The sequence below is a fragment of the Anthonomus grandis genome, chromosome 13, assembly GCF_022605725.1.
Source record: "Anthonomus grandis grandis chromosome 13, icAntGran1.3, whole genome shotgun sequence".
NCBI classification, from domain to species: domain Eukaryota; kingdom Metazoa; phylum Arthropoda; class Insecta; order Coleoptera; family Curculionidae; genus Anthonomus; species Anthonomus grandis.
In genome coordinates this window covers 6,929,020-6,955,666 of record NC_065558.1, presented here as the reverse complement: position 1 = coordinate 6,955,666, position 26,647 = coordinate 6,929,020, and the positions used below count along the sequence as shown (strand labels likewise).

Genomic DNA, 26,647 nt, shown 5'->3' with positions numbered 1-26,647 from the left:
GTGTATTTCTTTCTAGGCGCTTTCCGAAATTTGAATTTGCGAAGATCCCTCCATCACTACTTCGTCCATAAGATCCGACATCGACAACGATAAATCTATAATTCGCATCGACAAGTGCCAATAAAACTATTAAATAGGACTTCTTATAATTGAAGTAAAGGGAACCCGAATTGTGGGGAGCTTCGATAACAACATGTTTGCCATCCAAAGCTCCTATACAATTGGAAAACTGCCATTGTTGCCAAAATTCTTGGGCAACTTTTTCCCATTCTTGTTTGGTTGGTATTGACATAACCTCCTTCATCATAATTTTTATAATAACATCGGAAACTTTATGGACTGTTTGTTGTACTGTAGAAGTTCCCAGGCGATAACTGAACGCTATTGTCCTGAATGAATCACCACTGGCCAAAAACCTGGAAATAAAAACATATTTTATTTTTCTAAGTAACCCGTGTAAAATTTAAAGAGCTTAAAACATTAGAAATTAAAAAGTTTTACAGCCGTATGCGGCATCTTAATCTCTATTAAACCTCTTTTAGCTAAAAAGCGCTTTAAAATCAATTTGTCTTGAAACAAATTTTCAACAATGAAACGTTTTAAAAGCGCGAATGTGGCTAAAGCATGCTTCAGAATATAGGGTTTAACCTATATTCTGAAGCATGCTTTTTTTTGGCCGATGAATGCAAGCAGAGATGGATGAGTCTGCGAAGTCAGCATCGCAAGGTTCGTCAGAAATATACTACTGTAAGTGGCCAAGCAGCTGTGAAGTATCGAAAATGGAAATTTGAAGATATTATATCATTTTTATAACAAAGAGCGATTGTCATCAGTAGATTTGGAGGAACAAGAGAAAAACGTTGAAGAAAGTGAAGAAGAGACAGACAGTACTCAATCAGCTCAAAGTATGGAATCTCAACCAATACCTGGATCTTCCAAGCGATCTCTGGACCACAAACAATCTAAACCAAGATTTATTAGATCTAAGAATCCACAAGAGACAGCTTCCTCAACCGTAATGAAATATTTAATTGCAAAAAAAGAAAGTGCGGACAAAACGCCACAAAAGGATTGCTTGGATCTCTTTTTTGAATCAATGTTGAAAACTCTGAAAACCTTCTCTCCTATAGATCAGCATCAAATAAGGGGCCAAATATTTAATACAGTATCGCAGATGGAGGCCAAATATTTGATGCCAATGCCACAATCTCGGCACTCTTTACCTCAGCATGGCTCTCATAGTATTCAGGTACAAAATACAACAACTGGAAAGCATACGTTAAAATACAAATATGCCCAGCCAATGAGAGCGCTTCGGCATCCGCGCGGGCGTGGTATGCGAACCGCCAAATTCAAAATAGGAAATTTTCAATGTATGTAGAGTTTTTCTATTCATATTTATATTTAATTAGGTTTTTATGATGCGTATATATTTTAGATGAAGAAAAGTGCAATATGCATTAAAAACATTTAATAAGAAGATATTTTAGCTATTATTAGTAAATGGATTATTAATTTTTTTTTTAATATTTACAACGTGTGATCAATTATTATTTTAAAAATATTTTATAAATACTTGCCAAATTTGGTTTTTATAGCAATTTATCTCTTTTATTGACGAAATTTGTTAATCATTTGGTTTAGCGGTACGTGTAAGCGCAATGTATGAATTATTTAATTATTATTGTTAGTTAAATATTAAAAATGGGGTTAAAAATTGAATTGGTGTGTAAAGCTGATAAATTAGTTGGTTAATAGGTGGATGAGCGGATAAATAAAAAAGTTAGAAAATAAAAATAAATGGCAATTACATTTTTTAACAATATACAGTGAACATTTTAAAGTTCGCATTTTTACATATCTCTATGTCATAATTCTAATATGCACCTTAGTAATATAATAATTGTCAATAGTTATTTGAAAGTATAATATTATTTTAAATTGCCCACTACCACTATACATATTCTATACATTATACTTTAGTGGTTGATATAAAGTATATATATGGTTGGAAAAAAAAAGCTGGATAAAGGGTAAATATGACTAAAAAGTCAAAGTATAAGAACAGAAAACAAAAAAAAAACGTAGAAATTATATTTTAACTTTGTTTATTTCAAATAATAAAAATCTATAAATTTATTTGTTATTTAAATATAATAATTTATGGTATTTTTAATATCAACAACCTCAAAATTAAATGCAAGGAGGCTAAATGTATTAATCTGGTATATAGTATGTAGACTGGCACTTCTTTAGCTTATTTGTCATCTCTGCTGGTCAACAGCAGAGCTGAACAGCCCAAACCATTCAATAGTTTTTTTGTAGTAACATGAAAAAAATATTACTGCTCTGTATACATTTTAATTAATAAATATATACTCATAGAGGACCTTCCCCCTCGTTCAATGTCAATTTTAAGTTAATCCAATTAGCTTTTCTGCACCCTAAAAAATATTAAAAACATAGCAAAGAAAATGTAATAAAAAATGATTAGTTGAATATTAACATACAAAATAAGCTAATATTTTAGTCTTAAAATAAAAGATATAAAAATAGTTATACAGAAACCAACACCTATGACGTCTTAAAATTTGTTTTTACAATTTGAAACCTAGACCAAATTAAGCCTTACAAAAACTATACCTAGTTATGTATATGACCTCTTACATAAAATTTGTATTTACAATTTGAAACCTGCACCAAAACCTTACAAAAAATATACTTAGTTATATTATACTGATTATACAACACAAAATACCATATAAAATACCACATTCTATTTTTGTTAACTTCACAGCTATACAAACAAAAAAATAGCTACAATTCAAATATTATCTAGCCATTAAATACTCACAGAAATCTAGCTTATTTTTTAATTGGATAGTACATTTGTTTTTCAATTTTTCTTTTCTTTTCAATGCTCTGAGAATTTTCTTCCTCCACCTCTTTATTTTTAAATTTGTTGATTACAGCCATAAATCTGGAAAAATGCATTTTTATTTAAACTTCTACCACAGCTACAAATTTCTTGCATCCTCCTGATAATTGATTTGGCTAGTTGTGGGTTGATCAACAAACAAAACATTATCTTCTTCCTCTTCACTCACAGTTGGGGAACCTACAACAAACTCGCTCCTCTGCTCAAAAATGGCTACAGCACGTATATGCTACAAAGTACTGTTTTGGCAGAATTTTCTGGACACTCACATCTGTATTTATGAAAACATATTTTACAGATGTCACAGTTTGTCAATATTATACTTCCTTATCAAATATGCAAGGTCTCCTCTTGTTAGTAGGTTTAGTCTTTGTATTGTGTTGTTCTGAATTTTCCTAGCATCTTGAATTATCCTTTCGTTTGTCACTTCTGCAGTCAATTGCCCAACTACGATATTTTCTTCAGCCTTGGACAACCGTTTTGTTCTTAACTCATCTGCATGTCCTACATGAGTTTCCACAAATTTCACAGCAACTGATCCTATAGGTATTAAAATTATGAATGAATGTAACTACCTATATAAAAAATAATAAAAGATTACTACCGCCTGTTAAAACTTTTACTAAAATCCTTGAGGGACATGTTCTTGGAATGCGAAAGCTTCCTCCAGACTTCTCACTTCGCATGCGCTATTAAATCCTAAAAGTAAACACAACAAAACATACTTATGTATGTTTGATAATGATAACTAAGACTTTGTACAACCTCTGATATCACTCCTGTTGCAATTGTAAAATATGTGTTCTTCCCCATTCTTAAACTTGTTTCGGGTCTGACAAGCATAATCTACTTCCCTATTATCTTGGGCCCTCCAAGATGTGAATTTGGATGACACTTGTTGGTGTTGCCGCGCCTAGCAATTTTTTTTTTACTACTGAACTTTACGAAAAATAAAAAGCTGATTAAAAATGGAGTGTGATGTGTGTAAAACTAAAATTAAACCACTTTTCCAATGTGACACATGCAGAAAAGGAATATGTAAGAATTGTGGGAATTTGTCAGCATCGGAAGTGAAGGTCCTAGAACTAAAAGGTGAGAGAATTTTAAGATTTGATTGCACTGAATGTCAAAGATTTAAACCTCACAAACTTCTTCAAGGAACAATAGAGGATAAAAATAAAATAATAGAAAGCAAAGAAGAAATAATTGCCCTACTACAACAAAAAATAGAAAGTCTTGAATCCAGTAAAAGTGAAGCTCGTGTATTAAATTCCTTACAATACAGTGATATCCTTAAAAAGCCATTAAATCATCAAAAACAAACAAATATTCCTAGCCTTATTATTAGGCCAAAAAAACACCAGAACATTGAAAAAATAAAGGAAGACTTGAGAAAGAAGATAAATCCTGCCGAATTAAAGATTAGTGTAAATAGTATAAAAAGTACAAAAAACGGCTATATTCTAGTTAAATGCCAGGGAAAAAATGATATAGATATACTTAAAAAGGAAGCAGAAGAAAAATTGAATGGCTACAACATAGAGGTGACAAAACTAAGAAATCCCCGCTTCAAGATAATTGACTATAAAATAAATGATAAAGACGATTTAAATAGTGAATTTGTAGAGGCCAGAATCCGGGAACAAAATCATTTTATTGAAGGAATGGACCACCTAGAAATAACTTTCTTTAAACTCAATAAAAAAAAAGATTCTTATACTATCTACGGAAATTGTTCAGCCAAATTATTTCATAAGTTAATTGCAGTAAAGAAACTATATATAGGATGGCAGCGTTACCCAGTATTTGAAGATATAAGTGTACCCAGATGTTTTAAATGCCAAGGATTTTTTCACAAAAATACGGAATGTCCGAATGAGGTCTTTTGTGAGTATTGTTCGGAGAAACACGCAGTTAAGGAGTGCCCAAAAAACCAAAAAAAATGCATCAATTGTATTCATGCAAACGCAAAGTTTAATTTGGAGCACAATATAAATCATGCCGCAAACGACAAAACTTGTCCGTCTTTTGAACATCAAATCACGCTTTTGAAAAACAAAATTGACTATGATGGAAGTTATGGCAAATAATAGGCAAGAGGTAGAAGTGCTACAAGAACTGGACGTTTTAGATAATGCGGATCAACAAAGTACGGACTGTGATTATGTAAGCAAAAAAATTAACATAGGTTCCAAACTCTTAAATATCATTCATTTTAACATAAGAAGTTTAAAAAAAAAACTTTGATCAAATGATAGTTTTTCTACAAACATATAATTTAATATCCTGCGACATTATTGTTTTGGGTGAAACATGGCAATTGGTTGGTAATGAATTTAATATAGAGGGCTTTAAAATGTATTATAATGGGGGAGACTGTAACCAGAATGATGGGGTGGTTGTTTATATAAAAAATAATTTAAACATAAACAAAGTAGAAAATATAAAACTAATTAGGTCGGGAATTACTTTGATTAGGATAACTTTAGCTATAACTGATATACAATATGGTATAACGTGTATATATAGACCTCCCTCGACGGTAGTATCGTCTTTTCTCGATGACCTGGAAAATTATTTATTACGTGAATGTAATCAGCAAACAGAAATACTTCTGGGAGATATAAACATAAATACTCTATCTGAAAATTCAGCTGATACAAATAACTACCTAGCTCTCTTGATGTCTTACGGATTCTACTCCCTTATAACTGGTCCTACACGGGTCACATTAACATCAAGGACCTGTATTGACCACATTTTCCTTAAAAAAAAATTTTTGGAAAACAAAAATAAACATCTTTCTTTTATTTTGGAAACTGACGTTACCGATCACTATCCTGTGTTGCTTAATTTTGCTAGAGACGAGGTTCGGGCAGGTAATGTTTCCAATAATATAAAAATTAAAACTATAAAAATATTAAACAATGAGAAGGCAAAAGATTTACTTATAAAACAAAATTGGGAAAACACTATCTTAAATATTAATGATGTCGAAATTGCAACCAAAATTTTTTATAATGTTGTCGAACATATTATACAAAGCTGTGAAGAGACAAAAATATTAAAACAAAAAATAATTAAAAAAATAAAACCTTGGATAACTGCTGCTATTATATGTTCAATAAAAAATAGGGACAAAATGAAAAGAAAATTGAATAAAAATTATAGTTTGGAAAAAGAACAACAATATAAAACATACAGAAACTCATTAGGTAAAATAATAAATAAATGTGAAAATGACTATTACAAAACAAAAATTGAGGAATCTAAGAATAATATGAGCAAAATGTATAAGGTTATAAATGAGGTTACAAATCAAATTACTACTAAAGGAAATGACATAATAAAAATAAAAAATAATAACAAAGAATTTTCAAATAACAAAGACATGGCAAACTTTTGTAGTCAGTATTTTATAAACGTAGGAGTAAATATGCAAAACCAAATAAAAAAACCAAAAAAACAATTCAAAATTAATCATAACAGTGTATCTTCAATGTTTCTAAAACCAACTAATAGGAATGAAATAATTAAACATATTTTTTCGTTAAAAAACAATTCAGCGCCTGGGATAGATACTATTAGCTCAAAATTTATAAAAAAATTTCATATTTACCTTATTGAACCATTGGTTCACATTATCAACCTAATATTTAAAACAGGAACAGTACCTACTCAATTTAAAGTATCAATAATCACTCCAATATATAAATCAGGTGATAAATGTGAAATAGGTAACTATCGTCCTATAAGTGTGATCAATAATTTTTCCAAGCTCTTCGAGAAATGTTTGAAAGATAGACTTATTGACTATTTACAAAAAAATAACATATTAACACAAAATCAGTTTGGTTTCATTGGGGGGCTCAGCGCATCCGATGCTATCTGCGAATTAACAAAGCGAGTGAATCAGGCTTTTGATGGTGATAGAAAGTGTTTGGCAGTGTTTCTGGACCTAGCAAGGGCCTTTGACACTGTACCGCATGAGCTTTTGCTAGATACTTTAAGATCTTATGGTATTAGAGGTCCAGTGTCAAGGGTCTTTGAAAGTTACTTGGGGGACAGAAAACAGTCTTTAAAAATAAATAATGAGATTAGTGAACCATCTTATATAAAAATTGGAATTCCACAAGGAACAGTTATTGGACCTGTACTCTTTATAACTTATATTAACGCTCTTACCAATCTTAAAATTCATGACGGGTCACTGATATCATATGCAGATGACACGGTTGCGGTGTTTCACGGAATTTCTTGGGGAGACACAAAAAAAACTGCAGAACTTGGTCTAGCAACAGTCAAGAACTGGCTGGATTCTTTTAAATTAAGTCTCAATAGTCAAAAAACAAACTATATTGCATTTTCTATAACAGCTGCTAATCGCCCCAGCTTTCAACAAATTAAACTTGAATTAATTGATATCAAGGAAGTTTCATTTACTAAATATCTGGGTATCATTGTGGATAAACATTTAAAATGGGACCAACACATTCTAAAATTAACACAAAACATCCGTTAACTTATTTATCGATTTCATATTTTGAGAAATATCTTAAATGAAAAACTACTAATTTTAATTTATAAATCCTTGGTTGAGTCCTTGTTAAGGTATAGGGTGATTGTCTGGGGAGGTCTATACAAGAATTGTTTAAAACAACTTAATGTAGTACAAAACTTTATTTTAAAAGTTATATACAAAAAACAAAAAAGATTTCCTACACAACAATTATATTCTGAAGAAATTTTTAATATACACTCAATTTACATATTGTCAACATGCATTTAATATAAATCATATATAATCAATATCATCAAATATAATCAAATCAGAAAAAATCAAGAATTATGTTAGTCATTCCTACACAACCCGAAATAATATAAACAGACACCTAAAAATACCAAACATAAAAAAAACTATAGGGCAACGATTTTTAGAATACTTGTCCCCGAAATTTTATAACATCTTACCAAACAGCTTAAAAAATATAAATAATATTAAAAACTTTAGTAAGGTCTGTAGAAAATTTATTTATTCAAATATAGATAAATTTAATTTTTTTAAATAGTTTTGGGAAGGGAAATTTTATTGGAGAATTTTTGTTTAGTTGTAGATTATGGTTAGTTATATTTTATATTATTACTAAAATTTTGTGATTTCTCAGCATACACAAACAGATGTTACAACATCTAGGTGTATGTTAAAAACAATGACTGTTAACTATTATTATTGAATATAATTAAGTTAAAAATTGTTATAATATAACCAAAATGATTAATAAATTTGAATTTGAATTTGAATTTGAATTCTTCAAAATTCCTAAAATTTAAAATTGATTCTTTGACAGTTATATGGTGAATATCAAGCTAATGTTTGTTTAAACAGTTAAAATATGAAAATGTCTGGATATCATTAGTACACATTGGACATATAATGTGTTTTATTTGTTCCTTCCCAACAAATTCAGGGTGAAACTGTTTCCAATGCCTGTTTCTGGTAAATGTGCTTGAAAATTCCTTATCACAAACTTCACAGATTGCATTTTGTTGACTGCAAAATAAATAATTATTCAAATTAGAACTAAAAAAATTATATGTATCTTACCTTAGTGATGCCATAATTGTCTAACAGACAGCAACAGATAAGTGCAAATATTGGTTTAAGTGGAAGAAAATTATGCACTAAGGAACACTGGCAAGTTTATTGAAAGGTAATGAAACCCAAAATTGTTTGTTTTTGAGCCCAAAACCAGCACATATATGGATTGTTGTATAGATAATGGAGTAAACACTCAACACTATACACTATGAATTTTCACTCAAATAGTCGCAAAGTTGATATAATTGTTGATAATTAAATCAATTATTAGGAAGCAAGCAAAGCAAATAAAATCTGCAATATAGGTTAAGTTAAACAAAACCAATGCCTTGATTTTCAATTTCCGTAGCTAATCGGCAACGAAATTTGACGTACGAACTTTCACGAAAGGATCAGCAGTGCTGCTCCACTCTCAATTTCTCTGATTGGCTGGGCATATTTGTATTTTAACGTATGCTACATACACTGCGTTCTCGATTTAGTCGCTGGATATGACCGGATTGTGATATTTGTGTAATTTTAAAATTTTGTGTACGTTATACTACGGTTGTTTGTTTTTATAGACACGCCAAATGTGGTAGCAATTTTTTGATGCTTGTATTAGGTTCCATCTGTACCCGACACTGTAGTTTAAAAAACAATATATTTTTTTGTAAAATCTTAACCTGAAAAAAAGTTACTTATAACCTAACTTTTTGCTAAAATATTAGAATGGACGGTTATAAAAATATTGTAATTATCCTAAAGAAATTCAACAAAATATATTTTATAAAGACGCCTATTACAGGTCTACAACGGAAGGACTAATTTAGACCGAGTACATAGTTTGTGAGTTTTTCTAAAGTGAAATGTTAAAAAAGTGGCGCGTAATTTAAATTTAGTCTCAGAATAAAACCCACTGGGGTTTTTAAACGGACACAAATGATATTTATACCACCACATTTAGGGAAGGCTTAAAGTTGAGTATACATTTTTAGTGTGTTTACATCGACAAGAAAGAATTGGTGAAGTCATTTGACGGCCTTAAATATTTAGTTGGTATGGTGTAAACGACTGAATAAGACCCTCGGACTTCTCTATCTACATCTGTGCTATAATAAATAATTTGACAAATTTAATTATGAAGTAGAAATACGTTCCAAACATTTCTAGTTTTTAAAACTGCAAATGATATGAACCATATACCTAATATATAATAATTTCTACATAAAAAAGGGCTGCATACATTCATTATGCATACCCCTATTAATATCGACTTCTGCCACCCCCTTTTCTCAAATAATAAAAGAATAAGAAATAAAAACAAAAAAAAATAAAAATTTAACCCTTCCCGGAGCGCTGCTACGGCGCACCGCAACCCCTGGACGAAATTACACTCGTCCAGAGAAATATACCTTGGCCCTAACGATAGCGTGACCCTCCACTGCTCCATTTGGTCCGCTATAAATATGAAAATGATGTAGCCCTGATCAAATACTCGAACAAACACTTGAGGAGCATATAGTCGTCCTTGTCCCACTCGTCGTCAATAAATACGAGCCAGAGCGAGACGAAATATAGTGGAATATGCAAAAGACGATCGGTGCTAGAGTGCCGTTTGGACGTGACGTGTGTGCATTGTAGTAGTAGCAGCAGGGAAATTTATGCAGGAGGGAAATCGCGGTCCGTCATAAGAAAAACACTGACGTTCGATTGTTGTTTTCCCCGTAATAAAAATGGCGACTGGTTTATGAGGCGAATCGTCGTGGATTTGTGCGAGTTTTCGTGTGGAAATACGTGCGAAAAGGCGGGAAAATGCCTCGTGTAAAAGCCTCCCCGAAAAAGTGCATCAAGAGCAATTTACAACAGCCTGCCAACTCCTGGGTGTTTATGTTAAAAGGTACCAGATAGTTTTCTATTGTTTTTCCCGGTTTTTTGTTTTATAACCTCAAAAATCTTTATTTGTTTATGTTTGGAATCTTGCATATTTCCAATATAATTTTTTAAGCAATTTGGCAGTTTTTAGAGTTTAAATTAATTTATAATAAACACATTATTTACTTGATTTATTGGTGGACCCCACTAACCCCTTCTGGAGAACTACTAAAATTCCTTTCGGACAAGTTTCAATACTTTTTCACCCAAATGGCTATTCTTCTGTTATTTATTTATTTATTTATTACTATCAACGTTTACATTTTAAGATAATGCACAATAGGTATACATAATATATAATATTACCTATTAAGTATCTAGAAATAGAAAACTAAACTAAGATAACATCAAGTGCACATTTCTTAAATTTTTTAAAATTACTGCAAAAGAAATCAAGGCTATCTGCATACCTGTTAACAGTTGCAGAAATCCTATTTATTGGATTATTTAACAGATATGATGTTCGACAAAAAGGAATATGCAGAAGGTGACATGACCTCGAGTTGCATAAATGTAATTTTTTTAAAAGAATAGTATGTGTGACTTAGTCAAACGCTTTAGTAAGGTCTAAAAATAAGGCCATAGTATCAAGATATTTTTCAAAACTGTCAAGAATATTACTGGTAAAATGATCAATTGCTAAGGATGTTGTTTTATTTTTATGGAATCCAAACTGGTTTATTCAAAAAAAGGTTGTAGGTTTCAAAGAATTCATTGATGATCGTCAGAAGATCCCTTGTTCTTAAAGACAGGCACCACAAAGGCTCTGTAACTTAGGTATTATACCAATTTAATCTATATGAGTCATCTAGTTTCAAAACCTGTCAAGTCAAAGTCAAAATATACTTTATTTGCCAAGTTTACAAACTTATGCTAAAAGCTTCCTAATCCTAGAATTTATAATACAAGTATTTATTGGTTATACAGGACAAAAACAGAATACAGAATCGATTTTGATTGTACATAGAAGCATATTTTATATAAACAAAGACAAAACCAAATAATTTTAAATATTAAAATGAATCATTAAAATACTCTTCAATGCTGTAATAAGCCTTTGGTAAGATGAATTTCTTTAGTTCTCTCCTAAACTTTTTAAGGTCTGTAATAGTCCTAATCGAAAAAGGAACATGATTAAATATTTTACGAATAATAAATATAAGAGAGTTTCTCGTAAGTGAGGAGGTGGGGATTGGAAGAGATAAGTTGCCCACTTGATGAGTATTATGACTGGTACAGGATGGTGGACTTACGGACTTATGTATGAGTGTTGCAGTTTCCAATATAAAGAGTGAGAAAACTGTTAAAATTCTTTTAGCTACAAAAAGAGGTTTACAAGAGACTCTCAGACCAACACCACACAGATACCTTAATGCTTTTTTCTGAATAGTAAAAATTATGTTAAGGAGTCCCTTGGAGCACAATCCCCAAAATGGCAACTCATAACGGATATGAGAGTCCATTAAGGCGAAATAAACTGAACGAGCAAACAACCCCCCCAACTCATGCCTGGCAACCCTGACTGCAAAACAACCAGAAGAAAGTTTAGCAGCGTGGCCCAAAACGTGGTTTTCCTACCATGTAGTGGGCTCTGCTCATCAAACAAAAAACCCTCTACATTACACTTAAAGCCCAGAACAAAAGTTTTATCAACATTGAATACAAGCTGATTGCAGATGCACCACTCTTTAATTTTGTGAAGGTCCTCTACTATGAGAGATCTGACTACTTTTTGATCTTTGTTATGCCACAGTATTGTAGTATCATCGGCAAACTGAACCATTAGTCCATGCAGTGATAGAGAGCTCAAGTCATTAACGTATAATAAAAACAAAATAGGACCCAACACTGACCCTTGAGGTACACCACATTTAAGATGTGCTATCCCTGACGAAAATCCAGATGCAACCACCCTCTGTGTGCGGCCAGACAGGTATGACTTCAACCACCCCAAAGCCACTCCTCTAAATCCATAAAAATCAAGCTTTGACAGCAGTATTCCATGATCCACACAATCAAAGGCCTTGGACAGATCACAGAACACCGCTGCTGCAGCCTCCTTGGAGTTCATAGATAGATACACATTCTCCAAGAATCTGAAAATGGCATGAATCGTGACAAATGAATTTTTGATTAATTTTCAGTTTCTAACTTCAAAGACGATGAATTGAGGCTATGAGTGCAAAAACGGACTAACCCCAATATTATAAAGTACTAAAAAATAGGTTTAAAAAAATACGAAAATGAGAGTGCGCAAAACCCTTTTAAAAAGACATTTTTGTAGATCGGATTAATTGAATGTTCTTGAGTGTTACTTATATTTGCGGAATTTATTTTAAATTTTTGAATATGGCTAATATTCGATTTTTTTATGTGGGTTATTCCACTCTGCATTTAGAATTGATTGGGATTTTTAATGGGTTACTATAACTTAAGCTATTATAGGTATTACGTCAAAAACTGTATTACTCGTTTATTTTTTTATTAAGTAGGTAGTTGTTAAATACGTAAAGTTTCTTCTTCCTCAATTGGGCCAACTACTTTACCTCCAGTCGCTTGAGCGGATGACCTCAGATTTTTATAAAAATCTTGGTATATAGAAGGGATGAATTCCATTAACTCAAGGAGATCTTTATTTTAGCTTCATTAATGGCATTACCATTTGGGTATAAAAGGGGCAGATTCTTAGTTTTACTGTGTTAAAATAAACCTCTTCATTATTCGAGTGTCCATTTCTATTATGGGAAAAATATTTTTTTTAGCATGTCTTATGATTGTATGCCAGTCTTGAGGTATAAAGATATGTGGATGGAATTTCTTTTCTTTTTCTATGATTTCGAAATCTTGGTTGCATGGTAAATAGGAATGACCACAAGGAATTTATGATCTATTTCTTCCATAGTAAATAATGGAGATGCAGTAATATAGTTACATATCAATGACATTTTTATATTACGATTCTGACCACCACATTGGTCAGAATACATTATAAGTCTTTTCGATGTAATAAAGTTTTTATGTAATATAAACTACAAAATCCCACCGCTTGCGGCCCCTTTGAAGCAATACTTTCATCCCATACAAACATGAACGAATTATTGCTTCTCATTTCATGTATATTAAAGCAGTATTAAGGCAGTAATCCATAACTGCCTTTTATAGTAAAAAATGAGTGTGGTAAGTAAGGTGTAGAAATAGTCTTCATTAGATCAAAACAGATGACCGCTGCGTTTCCACTTTTTGCCAGTTCAGTGTCTTTTCTTAGGGTGTCTCTAGCACATAAACTTCTTACTTTTAGCAGCACAGTGGACTAACTGAGGATAGTCCACTTTGCTTCTTTAAACTTTTATCAATAATAAAGTTCAATAACTAGTTTAGTGCTGCCATTTTACCACAATACAGCCGATTTTAAATTTTTGTGGGTTAGTCCGATATTGCACTCATAGCCTCAATTGCTGAAATCTTTTTTGCTTGAAATTTTTCTAAATTTTAACGCGTCTTAGAAACTTTTCCGGACATGGGCCTCTATACTCAAATGTTTTCTACTGTTGCACTGAATAACTCCTTGAAGTTTTCTAAAACACCATACAGTATACAGATGCAAACTATTGAGCAAATAATTCAACAATCTGTCTACCACCATCTGTATTTGTAACACCATAAAAAAAAAACTTTTTGGCAAAATAACTATATTGAATTAACTATATATCAGGCCATCCTAAATAATGGTAATGATTGCTAATTAAATTTGAAATTTATTTTACTTTACTTTACAGGTGAAGCTCTGGAGCTCTCCGAACAATACACAGGTACAGGCACACCGGACATCGTAACCCTAAGACACCCCAACACTGGAGAGTCTGCAATATTCCTATTTTCCCCGGCAAATAACTCAGTTCAAGAAGTTTTAACTCTCAGCGAGTCCAAGAGGTCCTGGTTCATAGATGAATCTGTAAAAAGTGACGGAAAAATGCACTTGTCCACACCCATTGATCCAATTTTTTTAGGTAAAAGAGCTTATTATGTTATATGTTTTCAGTTATTATAAATTAATTATGTTTTAGTGTTGCCTTATTTAAAAAAATTCTGTTCAACTCAGGCCCAACCGTTAGATCAACTTCTAAGGGATACAGATTTTCCAGAAACAGAAAGGTTGCTCAAGTCTAGCGGATTGTCGTATTTAACCATGATAGCTGATAGAAAAGTAAGTAAAGGGGAAAATATGTGTTTTTTTTCCATTGGGGATCAATAGCATGAAATACTGACAAAATGTTCTCTAACTCAGAAGATTTTTTGAGGTAAAAGAAAAGTTTTAACCATTGGATAATAAATGCCTTTTAGGAATGTTATTGTTATTTGCTAAACAGTAACAAGAATGTAGAAAAACTTCCCCAGCAAATAATGAGTTAAAAAAATGAGACCCAGAGTCATGTTCTGACCATCAAATCCATCCTCAGGGACTCCTTCATATTAATCTAAAATAATTATTCCTTACAGTACCGATATAAAAAAAAATGAGTTTGGGGTTTATATTTATTTTACGCCGATAAAGTTGGGTCAAAAGGTACGATAAATTATTTTAAAAAATATTCGAAAGGGTATTTTAGGCAACGCATTCTGGACCGACTTTTCTAACCTGCATTTAACTGGGTTCTTCTTCCAATTCTTTGGCCACTGTTCAAAATGATCAAAGCGTTTGTCTGCACAGGGCAAACTGGAAGGCATTCTTCTCTTTTTTATTCCATTTCCTTCAACGCTAGTCTCTTCCTCTATATTTTCTTGGCATTCTGTTTCGTCCAATACGCGCTTCTTAGTACCTGCAATCAGGTATTCCCCAAGATTAAGTCTAAATTCCAAAAGATATATTTTAGTTCGACTATTGCTAAGTCGAACAAATGAGACGCCACTAAAAAGCACCCGATTCCCGTCACGATTCGGCGATCTCCGACTGTCCCATTCGGATATTTAAATATTATGTGAATGGCGGGCAACCAACAAAAGAGCAATGTTTGCTGCTAGAAGCAACGGTTTCTGGCAATAAGAATAATTAATGTAAATAATAAATAATGGAATAATAATTTAATTAAAATAAAAAATAGCGTTTCTGAAATAATAATAATTATTGATTCTTTAAATAAATTAAATATAAATAAAGGATGCAAACAAGAAAATTGAATTATTAATTTTATACATAATACCCTAATGTAAGTATAAAAAAAATGCAGTTTGGTTGAACGATCCAATGGAATGGAAATTGAATTTTTTTTTTTTGAATAAATATTTTTAAAAATTTCTTTGGGCGGACTTGGATTTATTTGATTTTGGATATTATTTAAAATTACTATAGTTTATTTTTGAGAAAGTGTTATTTGAAAAATGTATTTTTCCACTACCTTATAAGAAAATTTTTAATTTTATTTCCCTGCATAATTGAATTTTTTTTATTTGACTATATCTTGCTTATTATTATTTTTGTGAAATGAATTTATTTATTATTTTTTATGAAATGAATTTTTTACATAAATTGTGCTTATTAATAAGAATGAGAGTAGAAAATGAAGTACTGTAGGAGCAGTGTCATTTCCTCACTGTGGATGCTTTTGCTGGATCAAACTTCACCCACTTAAGAACATTATGCACTTTGCTCCCTTTTGTTATACAAATAACTATTATTTTTTAAGTTCTCTATATGTGGACCTATCAAAAGGAAAAGCACAACTTAAACAAAAGGGTATTGTATATTTAGAAAAAATAAATAAATGGAAAACATAATTTATAAAATATTGTAGTATTGTACTTTAATTTTAATCTTAAATATATAAATGTTATTAATCTTTTTGAAATAAGTACCTATTTTTTTAAATAACTTTTATACTTAGGTAGAGAGGTAATTTTGGTAAGTGAAAACACAATGGATTTAATTAGTTATACTGTTATATAAATGTATCATATATGAACAAGTTTTATTTTATAAATGCTGCAAAGACATGTATATGACTGATTTGAAAAGAAACTTAATTATTTTATGCTAAAATACTAATGTACAATTCGCAGTTTCGATTAATACTCATAAGAAGAAACTGCAAGGAACTTATGAGACAGGTAATGTTTTTTCAAATATTTGCCTAAAACTTACATAAAAAAATTATAATACACATATACATACATATATAGTAAACCTATAAAAATATACCTACTATTATATAAAAAAATACTGATAAATAGAAAAAAATATACAATTAATTATTTTTATTTACTGCTCCTTCTTCTTTGATGGAAAATAAACTTGTTTGTCCATTTTTCGTTTACTTGTATTAGTCTCATTTATCTGTTCCATCATTGATGAAACAGATAAATCAGTTGTCTCATGCACCTAGACATTTACAGGTATATGTTAATATATCTTATATAATTTTATAAAAAGATAACTTACTTATCATAAGTTTCATCATTTCTCATCAAGATCTTAAAAGTTTGATACACTTTCAATTTCAATTTCTCTTGTTGATTGCTTGTTCAATCGTTGTTCTGCTACTTGTTGATTTTCAGTTGTCTTCTCATTACCAATGTTTCAATTTCTAGACTATGGCTAGCTTCAATATTATTGAAAGAACATTCCCCAAGGAGTTCACCTAAAACAGAATCGCTTCCCTTCCTTTGCTCACACACCATAATGAAGAATTGAAATTGCTACAAATTACCTCTAAAATCGCTGCGATTGCAACAATATACTTTTTCAATCTTGTCTTCAATTTTCCTTGTGCGAACAAGTGCATAGTTTATGCTTATTTTATGCTCTCTTAACCATTCCTCAAATCTTTCTTCGCTGGAAAAATGGAAAGTTGAGGACTCTATTTTGATATCATGACTTAACCTGTAAATGAGCTTCAAGTCTTTGATAAGTCTCACAAGAATACTTAGTCTCTTTGCTTATGGGACAAGAAATGTGTGACTTTGGGTTATCTGGGAGCTGCTGCTTATGAATAACCTTAATATGTTTGTTCTTAGCTGAAATGGAAGAAAACATTTTACTGCATAAGTGGCACAAATTTTTGTTGATAGTTTGGTCCTGATTCTGATAGTTTTGAGTAGGACCGTCCATCTTTACAGCTAAAATCGCTAAATTGGAATTAATACAGCTTTTCAGGTATTATTTTAAAACACTATAAGCAACAATATGGTCAATATTTCACAAAGAAACAAGTTCAGTATAATCGCAATAAATGATCAAACTAGTTGGAGCTTTTTTACGAAAGTAAACAACTAACAAACGCGGGAACATTCGTGTCGTTATTCTTGTCATTCACGTCAAACGACCGAATTTTTCGAAAAGATACACGATCATTGCCGGGAATCGGGTGTTTTTTAGTGGCGTCTGAACAAATGTAGGATGGCTTTAAGAGTCCATTTCCGGGTTCGAAAGAAAGATCGATAGTATTCCATCATTTGGTCGCAAACATCTACACCACCCATGTTTTCGTTGTATGATTTAACAACAGCTGGGCATGCTATGCATGAACGTTTTTTTTCTGTTTTATTCCATCTTCGCACCTCAGTTTCCGGCTTCTCCGTCTTCCAAAAGCTGTGGATATCATTAAAACAGATTTATTATCTTTCCACTTTGTAATGCAAAGTTTATTATCCGTTCTAATAACTTTTTCTGAGTCTCCCTTATTCATTAAACTGTCTTTTTTAAAATCAAACTTTTTCACTCTGTTGCAATAATTGTAGCAGTTGCATCTATATTCAAACTCGTCAATTTGTTCATCAAAGCAATAGTTGAAAAGTATTTGTCAAAATACAGGTAACTATTTTGAGGTAATGTTTCTGCTAGACGCAATATTATTGAGGGTCCCAAGCCTAAATCTCTATCTCTTAGTGGCCCTGGTAGATTTCAAAATCCAATGCCAGTCCGTCGGATGTCGTAAGAACGAAATTCTTCAGTCCCACTGGTCTTGGTTTATTTTTAACAAATTGTCGTCCCAAAAAAGGAATCATTTGTTCGTCAATAGAAAAAGCTGTCTTTTCTTTTCTTTCAATGGCTTTACATCTATTGCGAACCAAATCAATTACCGACTGTATTCTCCACAATCTATTCTTTTTTTGTTCCTCTTCTGATACGCTAAGATTGTCAACGACATGTAAATTTACACGTATCATGTAAAACTTAAATATTTTTCATTCCAATACATATATATCACACGATTTTCCCTTACCAATCCCTACATCTTCCCTCACCAAGAACTCACTTATATACCTTAGCAAAAAAATTTACAACCATGTTCCTCTATGTATCAGACAAATTTTAGAAGTTAAGAGATTCAAAAAGGAATTAAAATCACTTTTATTATCCAGGGTATATTATAGCCTTGACGATTTTTTTAATGATACCTTTTAACCTGTGCTCTGACATCATTTTAGTGTTAATAATTTAATTTACTTCTTCTAAATTCTGTTTTATTGACAGCTTTACTTATTTTTTAATGAAATTTATCAAAAAGATGCTTTTTTTTCTCAATCTGTTTTGTTATGATTAATTTTGGTAATGTGTGTAAATTTTATGGTAAAGTGTTTTAGATGTTATGTTTGTTTGAAATTTGAAATTTAAAGTGAATTTGGAATTTTTTCGTTTTTAGGATGCTTGTACACAAGATTTTGTTGTCTTACGTAATATAGCACATTTTCTTTCTTTCTTTCTTTCTTTCTATCCTTGGAAGATGAATACATCCCATCAGAGCATTCATTCCGAAAAATGTCTTTATTTCTTGATAGGTAAAGTTGTTTTCTTTTGCATTTTGTTGCAAGAAATAATGGGAAGTGAAATTTGCGGCTGACTCAAAAAAATCATCATCCAAATATTTCGCAAAATATTCGTTTGGAGTTTTTACGATGGATGAAGTATAGTCCTCTTTTACAGGAAAATCCTTGCTTCTAAAGTTTCCATGCTTCCACTGGAGAGTCTGGAAATGTATGAGGGGTAAATCATCTTCTGAATCTGAGGAGCTATCAACTTCATTTGGTGCTACAATTGGGATCTTTTCGTGAATTTCAAACTCATCTTCTTCATCCTCGGACTCTAAATCAGAAGTTGGAACAATGCCTCCTCGTCATCCCTTAGCATGGGCGGAGTTAGGGAGGGGCTTGGGGGGGCTTAGCCCCCCCAAAAAAATTGTTCAAAACGTAAAAAAACAGAAAGTATAAGACTTAAAGAATATGTGGTTGAAGCTTCCACTTCCGCAGTACACGAAGAAACGTTCTTAAATTCACCTTTGATAAAAAATGAGGCACAAAAGGTTTGGCTAATTTCAATTTATTATAGGTCTCTCGACAATATAATAAATCATCTAAAAATAAGATTTTTTTCCGAAAGTCAGAAATTAGCTAAATCTGTCTTCAATTTTTTGCAGATGGATTTTGATGGTAGTTTGGAATTCATTAAATTGTATGGAGATACCTTTTTAATCGATAAGGAGCTATTAAAAGCTGAAATGACTAAATAAAATAAGGAATTGCATAAATAAAAGCCAGAGCCACAACATTACCATTTCTGATATTAAAGATGTATTAAGAAAAGAGACTTTTCCAAATGCATATACCCTTATGCAAATAGCATTAGTTTTGCCAATTTCTTCAGCGTTCTGCGAACACTCTTTCTCAACAATGAGAAGAATTAAAAATTGGTTTAGGTCAACGATGGGTCAGGATCGATTTAGTTCTTTAGCACTAACCACTCTTAGTATTGAAAGTGGTCTAACAAGTCATTGTCGCCAGATGAAATTTTAAAAGAGTTTTTAAAAAAGGAAATCGAAAATTTTTATTAGAGATTGTAGTTATAAGATATTTTTATTGGATTTCACTTTATTTAAGGACATTTTAAATAAATTTTGCTTTTACTATTTTTGAAGAATTATTGCGTTTTATTAAAATGATATTGGTTTTGAAGGTGGCAGACAATGGAGAAGTAATATCTAATTGTCGGATTTGCAATGTCTTAATTAATTTAAACAAAGTTAAACACGACGTTTTGGTTGGTAAGTATCTCCAACCGTTACCAAGTGTAAACTGCTAGTTTACACTTAATATTACATTTTAATATAATAATGGTTGGAGATACTTACCAACCGAAACGTCGTGTTTAACTTTGTCTAAATTAATTAAGTCCGACAATTAGATATTAAAATGATATTATTTTGAACTTTGAAATTTTTCTTGAAAGTTAAAATTTTTTTTTAAAACTACCTAGCGACTTTTGACTTTTGGTGTGTATGCAATATACTCCAATACATATACAGGATGGTTCATACATTATGGATATTGCAATAAAATTCAGAAACGTGTTCCTTGGATGAAACCTAATATGAAAATAAAAGTAAAACACATTCATGATATTATATGTATATAGTACAGCAAATTAGAATAGAAGCTGTTTAAGACTATTCTTTTTTTTTTTTAATAATTTTAACGGCTTATAAGTGAAAATGAAGGTGCCCACCAAAAAATTTGTTACCTCCGGCGGACTTTTCTTTGATGGCCACCCCCTCACCTATTCGTGTAACTCTGCCCCTGGATGGGGGCTTTAGCCCCCCCATTTTTGAGGCTCTAACTTCGCCCATGTGAATGGTCCAAATCAATAATTTCCTTACTTCTTCCTGTAACAAAGAATTAATTGTATCCAACTTAATTAAAACCAAACCACGTTAACTCCCGTGGCTCACAATTGTGATATACATAACAAAACCATTCTTGGAATCAACAATTTTAAAGATATTTTCAATCTCTAAAAACAATACACTTAATTGAAGTTTAATATTAAGCACTTCCTTTTCTCCCTAAATTCTATAAATGAATAATAACTCACCTGCACGAGCCGTTGTTGAAAACAATCTGAAACTTTTCAGGTTATGATAAGAATGCACTCCCGGCAAAATAAACGATTTGCGCGTACACACCTATAATATTCACAATCATGTCGCACGGTTTTCCACCCAGATTAAACATTTTTTGATCCTTATAACACTAGTAAATAAGGAAGTCACAATTGTGACATCGGGTAGCGTAAGGGTTACATGAATATTTCAAGTGGTTCCTAAGTTATGCCTTGAATCCTTGATTCACAAAGTTGCTTCTAACTTGAAAAGTTTTTGAGTTCTGGTATGAAAATAATTCCCAAATCTTCTTGGGAATTATTTCTTAGTTTCTTCTTTATATCTACATTTCTTCTCTATTTGAGGAAAGTTGGTAATCAATTAATAATTTAATTTTTTCTAGGGGGACGAAGAACTGAATGCCTTTAAATACAATGAAGAAAAAACCCTAAATTGGCTTAAAAAGAAGACGGAAAGGGTGGCGGACATCCTAAAACAAAAAAACATCCACGTCTCGGGTTCCGGTGCGATTTCAAGCAACTTCGTCAAATCGACAAAAGCGGAACCGGCCGATAACGACGCGTATTTACGGTACGCCCACGGAATCGTATCCGAATACCTTATGGACGATTTAAGTGTAAAATTACTGAAATTCCTAAACATTCCCGAAGAGGCGCCGGTACAGTCCTTGAAGAGGAAAAGTCTGGCCATCACCACCCCCGTGCAAGAGAGTAAAAAATTAAAAGTCGAAGATGAAAATAAAAGTTCGTCGAGTAACGTGTTAGATTTAAGTAAACCTGAAGTGAAGCCTAAAACGCCCTCCATGTCCGCCAAAGATAAAGCGAGGGCGAAGGCGGCTAGCGGAAGTAAAAGTATCAGTTCCTTTTTTAAGAAGTGTTAGTCTGTTTTTTTTTTGTTAGAGAAGTATTATTATATATTGTGTCAATTTTATATGCTTCACAGACTTGTTTCGTTAAACAATTAATTTGTACTACTACATTCTTGTTTAACTTGGGGTTAGTTTGTTTTAAGAGCAATACTTAATATCAGTGTAGGACTGTTGTCAAATAAAAGAAACAGGAGTGAAAGACATTAAAACTTTTATTTCATAAAAATTACTTTCCAGGAAGAAGATTTAATCATCTGGAAGAAATGGACAAAAATCCAAAAAGAAATCAATACATTCTCAAGCAGTAAAAGCTTTTAATGACAAAAAAAATAATATAATGCAGAAAACATGTCTTAATTCGTGGAGGGAGATTTATAATTAATAATTTTAAGTTATATTTATTAGTCACTGACTTTGTTAAATAAGAAACCTCGTATATCCCTTTAGGACAATCAGCCTGACAAGCAAAAGCTGTTATCTATTTAAATAAGAAAGTACGATCATATTTCTGAAAAACCGGTTGAGCTAGCATGGCTTAAAGTTGATAAGTTGCATATCTAAGCCTATTCAATTTTTATATACCGACTACAATCTTTCCACATCACCCCAATATCTTTATGATAAACTTGAATATCACTATAATGCCCAGAACGTTGCCTTAAGATACAGTCATAGATTTAGTATACCTCGTTTCCGTCACGCATTTTTTAAGAATAGTTTCACATACATCACTCCGTCTACCTATAACTCGCTAAATGATAACTTTATGAATATGAGCCTATTGAAGTTCAAGAAATCGATTAAATCCTTTCTTCTACCTAGTGAATAGTTAGTACCTGCTATGTGTGTTGTATTTCCTTTAATTGGTTGTTTTAGATATGTGACTTACGAATATCGGTCACGTTAAGCTAAAAATATTATTTACCTGCTTAATAATATTTTATTTTATAAGTTTTGTTGCATGTTAGATGTAATTTAATTTTAATCTGCTTTTTTTATCAAACATATATGTTTACAAGAATGAAGACATTTATTATTATTATTATTATTAAATACCATAGATTAGGGCAGTCAAACTTTTTTCATGACGGAACCCTTTTAAAAAACTAAATTTTTAACGGAACTCTAAAATAAAAGCAAAAGCAGTTAGTTATATGTGAATTGTTTATTAATAATCATACAAAAAAAGATACATACAGGTCCCCTTTAATCCATGCATTCATTTATTATGTGCTGGCGGAGCCCTACAGGAGCGCACTTTGAGTAACGCTGGATTAGGGAATATTATTTTTCAAAAATCGCAATTTTATTGTCACTAATAGAAAAGTTATATGGTTTTAAAGGCGACAGTTTAAGTAATTTGAGAAAAAACATTAAACATTTCATATCTTCGTAACAGTTACTTTTAGGACCCAAGGTATTAGGGTAAAAAGCTTTCAAATGACCCCAAGAATATGCCAAAAAAATTTTGTCGGTTTATGTGCCGAACACCCTGTATAAAGGATGTCTTGAGACCAAGACTTGGAGTTTTTATTTTTTCTCTGACCTATAAAAGATTCACAATCTGATGTCACTCTTGTGGCTTTGTTTATATAACTAAGAAATCCATTTTTCCCTAAAATATTTGTTTTTTTAGCCTTCGTTTAGAATAAAATACATCGTTATTTGCACGTTTCAAAATATCCATAATAGAAACATGAACTGCCTCAAAAAACTAGGGAGAAGACCATTTAAGCCCGGTCCTACTATACAGGGTGTCCGGAAAAAGGAGGCCAATCACACAAAGACCGGTCACATATAGGGTGGACCAAAATAATGCGACTTTCGTTATGCCATTTTTAAATTGGGCGCTCGGTATTCGATATACGGGGCGTCAAAATGAGAAATATAAAATCGTTTTTTTTTTTAAGTAAGTCGAGTGTTTCATAAGATATTAAATGAAAATTTGGTGTGAGGGGGTTTTTTGAAACGAGAAACTGAAATCCGTTCACGAATTCGCTATATCTTACAGAGGCCGCTACCTGCGGTGTATTGCATGTGTTAAAAATACCAAAACTTTTTTGTATCCCTGTATAATAAAGTTTTGGTAAAAAATTCTAATTTTCCAATCTTTTCTTGGAAAAAAAGGATTGTTAGTAAATGTCGGCCTGAGAATCCTTTTATTAGATATCTTAATTTTAAAATCTAGATACATTTGAACGAGTTAACAAATTAAACGTAAATAATTTTTTCTAAATTAATGCTTAATTACTTATTATAATAAAAATCATAGAATAATGACCCTAAATTATTTGTTCTACGTGATCTCCATTCATTTGTATATTATGTTACGCTCAATAGTCGAATTCGAATTGCCCGAAAAAAATACGCAATTCTAGTTTTGAGCAAGAAATATTTCCCAAACCCGAAAAAAATATTTTATACGACTTTTGAGCATTACAAAATAAATAAAACTAGTTTTGCGCAATTTAAAATGCACAGAACTAGTTTTGAATATTTCTAAATGACCAGCTCTAATTCTGCTTTTTTTATTCAATTAGCGCCAGCATCGGAATAAATTAGATATAAAGTTGGAAATAGTATTTAAATTAAAAATATTCTAACAAATACAAAATCAAATAAATAATTATTCTTTGATAAGTATCCAGTTAACTTAAAAATATTATTTATTTAAACAAGAGCTTGAATGATGACATTTAGAATTACAGAGGACATTTTTCTTTCGACAAGAGCATGATCTGCTAATACACTTTTTAATGCACATACATTAAATAAATAAATCCTTGTTTAGACCCTGATATATTGGATGATGCTGTTCTAAGTGATATTTCTTTGTCGTTCTTGTCGCCAAAATTATTGTTCTCTATAAAAATATTATTATCAGCCAACTGAAACTCGTTTCTACAAAAATGTTTTTATAAAATTCCAGACTTTGTTGCTAATTTGTAAAACCCATCATCAATTGATTGAACAACTGCCATTACATTTCGTGGTGCTAATCTGCCACGATCCACGTCTGGTATACAAGGACATTGTCGCCAACTGAGGATGGTTTAAATTTTTTATTTGATTGTGCGAGCATTAAATTGGCTTGTAGGTACTTCCAAACCTCTTTTAGCGTTTTCACGATTCGTAATTATATCGCAGGAACGTTGGCAAAGAAAACATTGAAACTCTGATTCCATTTCGTTGTTAACTTTTAAAATGCTGCAGGCAGCATGAATTTTTCATTTGCACTTTGAGCAATTTTCTTCATTCTTCAATTTTCTTCACTTCACTATCCGCCATATTTTTTAAATCGATAATAGAAAGTTGCACTTCGGTATCATCCATATATCCTTGTTGACTATAAGAACTTGCACTTTACTATTTGCCATATTTTCCCTATGAATCATAGAAACTTGCACGTCATCTTCAACTGTTTCGGTTTTATCTATAGATCCTCTAGTATTTTGAAGTCCGTTGCTTTCATTTAACAGTTTTTCGAGATCGTCTTCAGTTTCCAAAGAAGCAACTAAATCTTGGGGCAAGTCAGTATCCTTTAAACCATTTCTCTGAGCGCAACCAAACATAGCCTCGTATGGGGATCGCTTAATTGCACTGTGGTAGCTTCTATTTTTTTTTTGACTGGACACAGTCTATCGGCCCAGTGTTTTGTATTTTCATCGGACATCCAACATATAAGAGCATCTCGCACATCTCTGTTACACCGTTCCACAAAACCTTGACTCTGTGAGTGGCGCGGTTTTCCATGAACGATTTTCAAATGTGGCCACTGGCATTTTAAATTATTAATAATTTGATTGGAAAATTCACGGCCATTATCAGAATGAAGTATTGACGGAGCTCTAAATAAAATAAACAAAAAATTTCTATTAGGTTTCTGGCAGTTTTACTTTTCATTGGGCGTAAAACACAAAACTTAGTCAAATGGTCTTGATAGTTCAAGATGAATTTGTAGTCTCCAACTGGGTCGATCTGCATTTGGCACCGACCATTCATTAGTTTACTTAAAATAGGCTTAACGACGATTCCCTTTCTAGGTGCCGTTATTTTCAGTTAACATATTTCACACAGTTTTAGGTATATGTTAATAGTTTCTCTAGTAATGTTTGCGTATTTTTTCTTTAACTCTTCTTCCAATGCTGAAACAAAGTGCATGCGTTATAAAAAAATTCTAGATTGAGATCTAACGTTTCCGTACCGGTATCCGAATAAATCCCGGTAATAAGACGTTATAGGCAACAAATAACCTAAATATTAGTTTATTGGTTGCTAATAATCTTAACTAACCTTATAAGTTTATTGTTATTTCTTGTCGTTATCCTACAATTTCCTGGCATTTGTTTGGACACCGGTAGTGGGAGGCATATTTACTAAATTCATTTAATATTGTACAACTCAAGTACCGCCCGGACGCACAATAGCGTGCCGTCCTATTG

At 31.8% G+C, this 26,647-nt stretch overlaps 1 protein-coding gene across 1 annotated transcript; it reads left to right on the top strand.

Moving 5' to 3' along the window:
- The first annotated feature begins 9,651 nt into the window (after positions 1 to 9,651).
- Positions 9,652 to 22,406, top strand: LOC126743865 (ribonuclease H2 subunit B). The gene is made up of 4 exons (XM_050451106.1): positions 9,652 to 10,416; positions 14,228 to 14,458; positions 14,516 to 14,655; positions 21,720 to 22,406. Exons 1-4 carry the CDS (start codon positions 10,332 to 10,334, stop codon positions 22,215 to 22,217), a joined length of 954 nt encoding a protein of 317 aa, XP_050307063.1. The 5' UTR covers positions 9,652 to 10,331; the 3' UTR covers positions 22,218 to 22,406.
- The last annotated feature ends 4,241 nt before the right edge of the window (positions 22,407 to 26,647 follow it).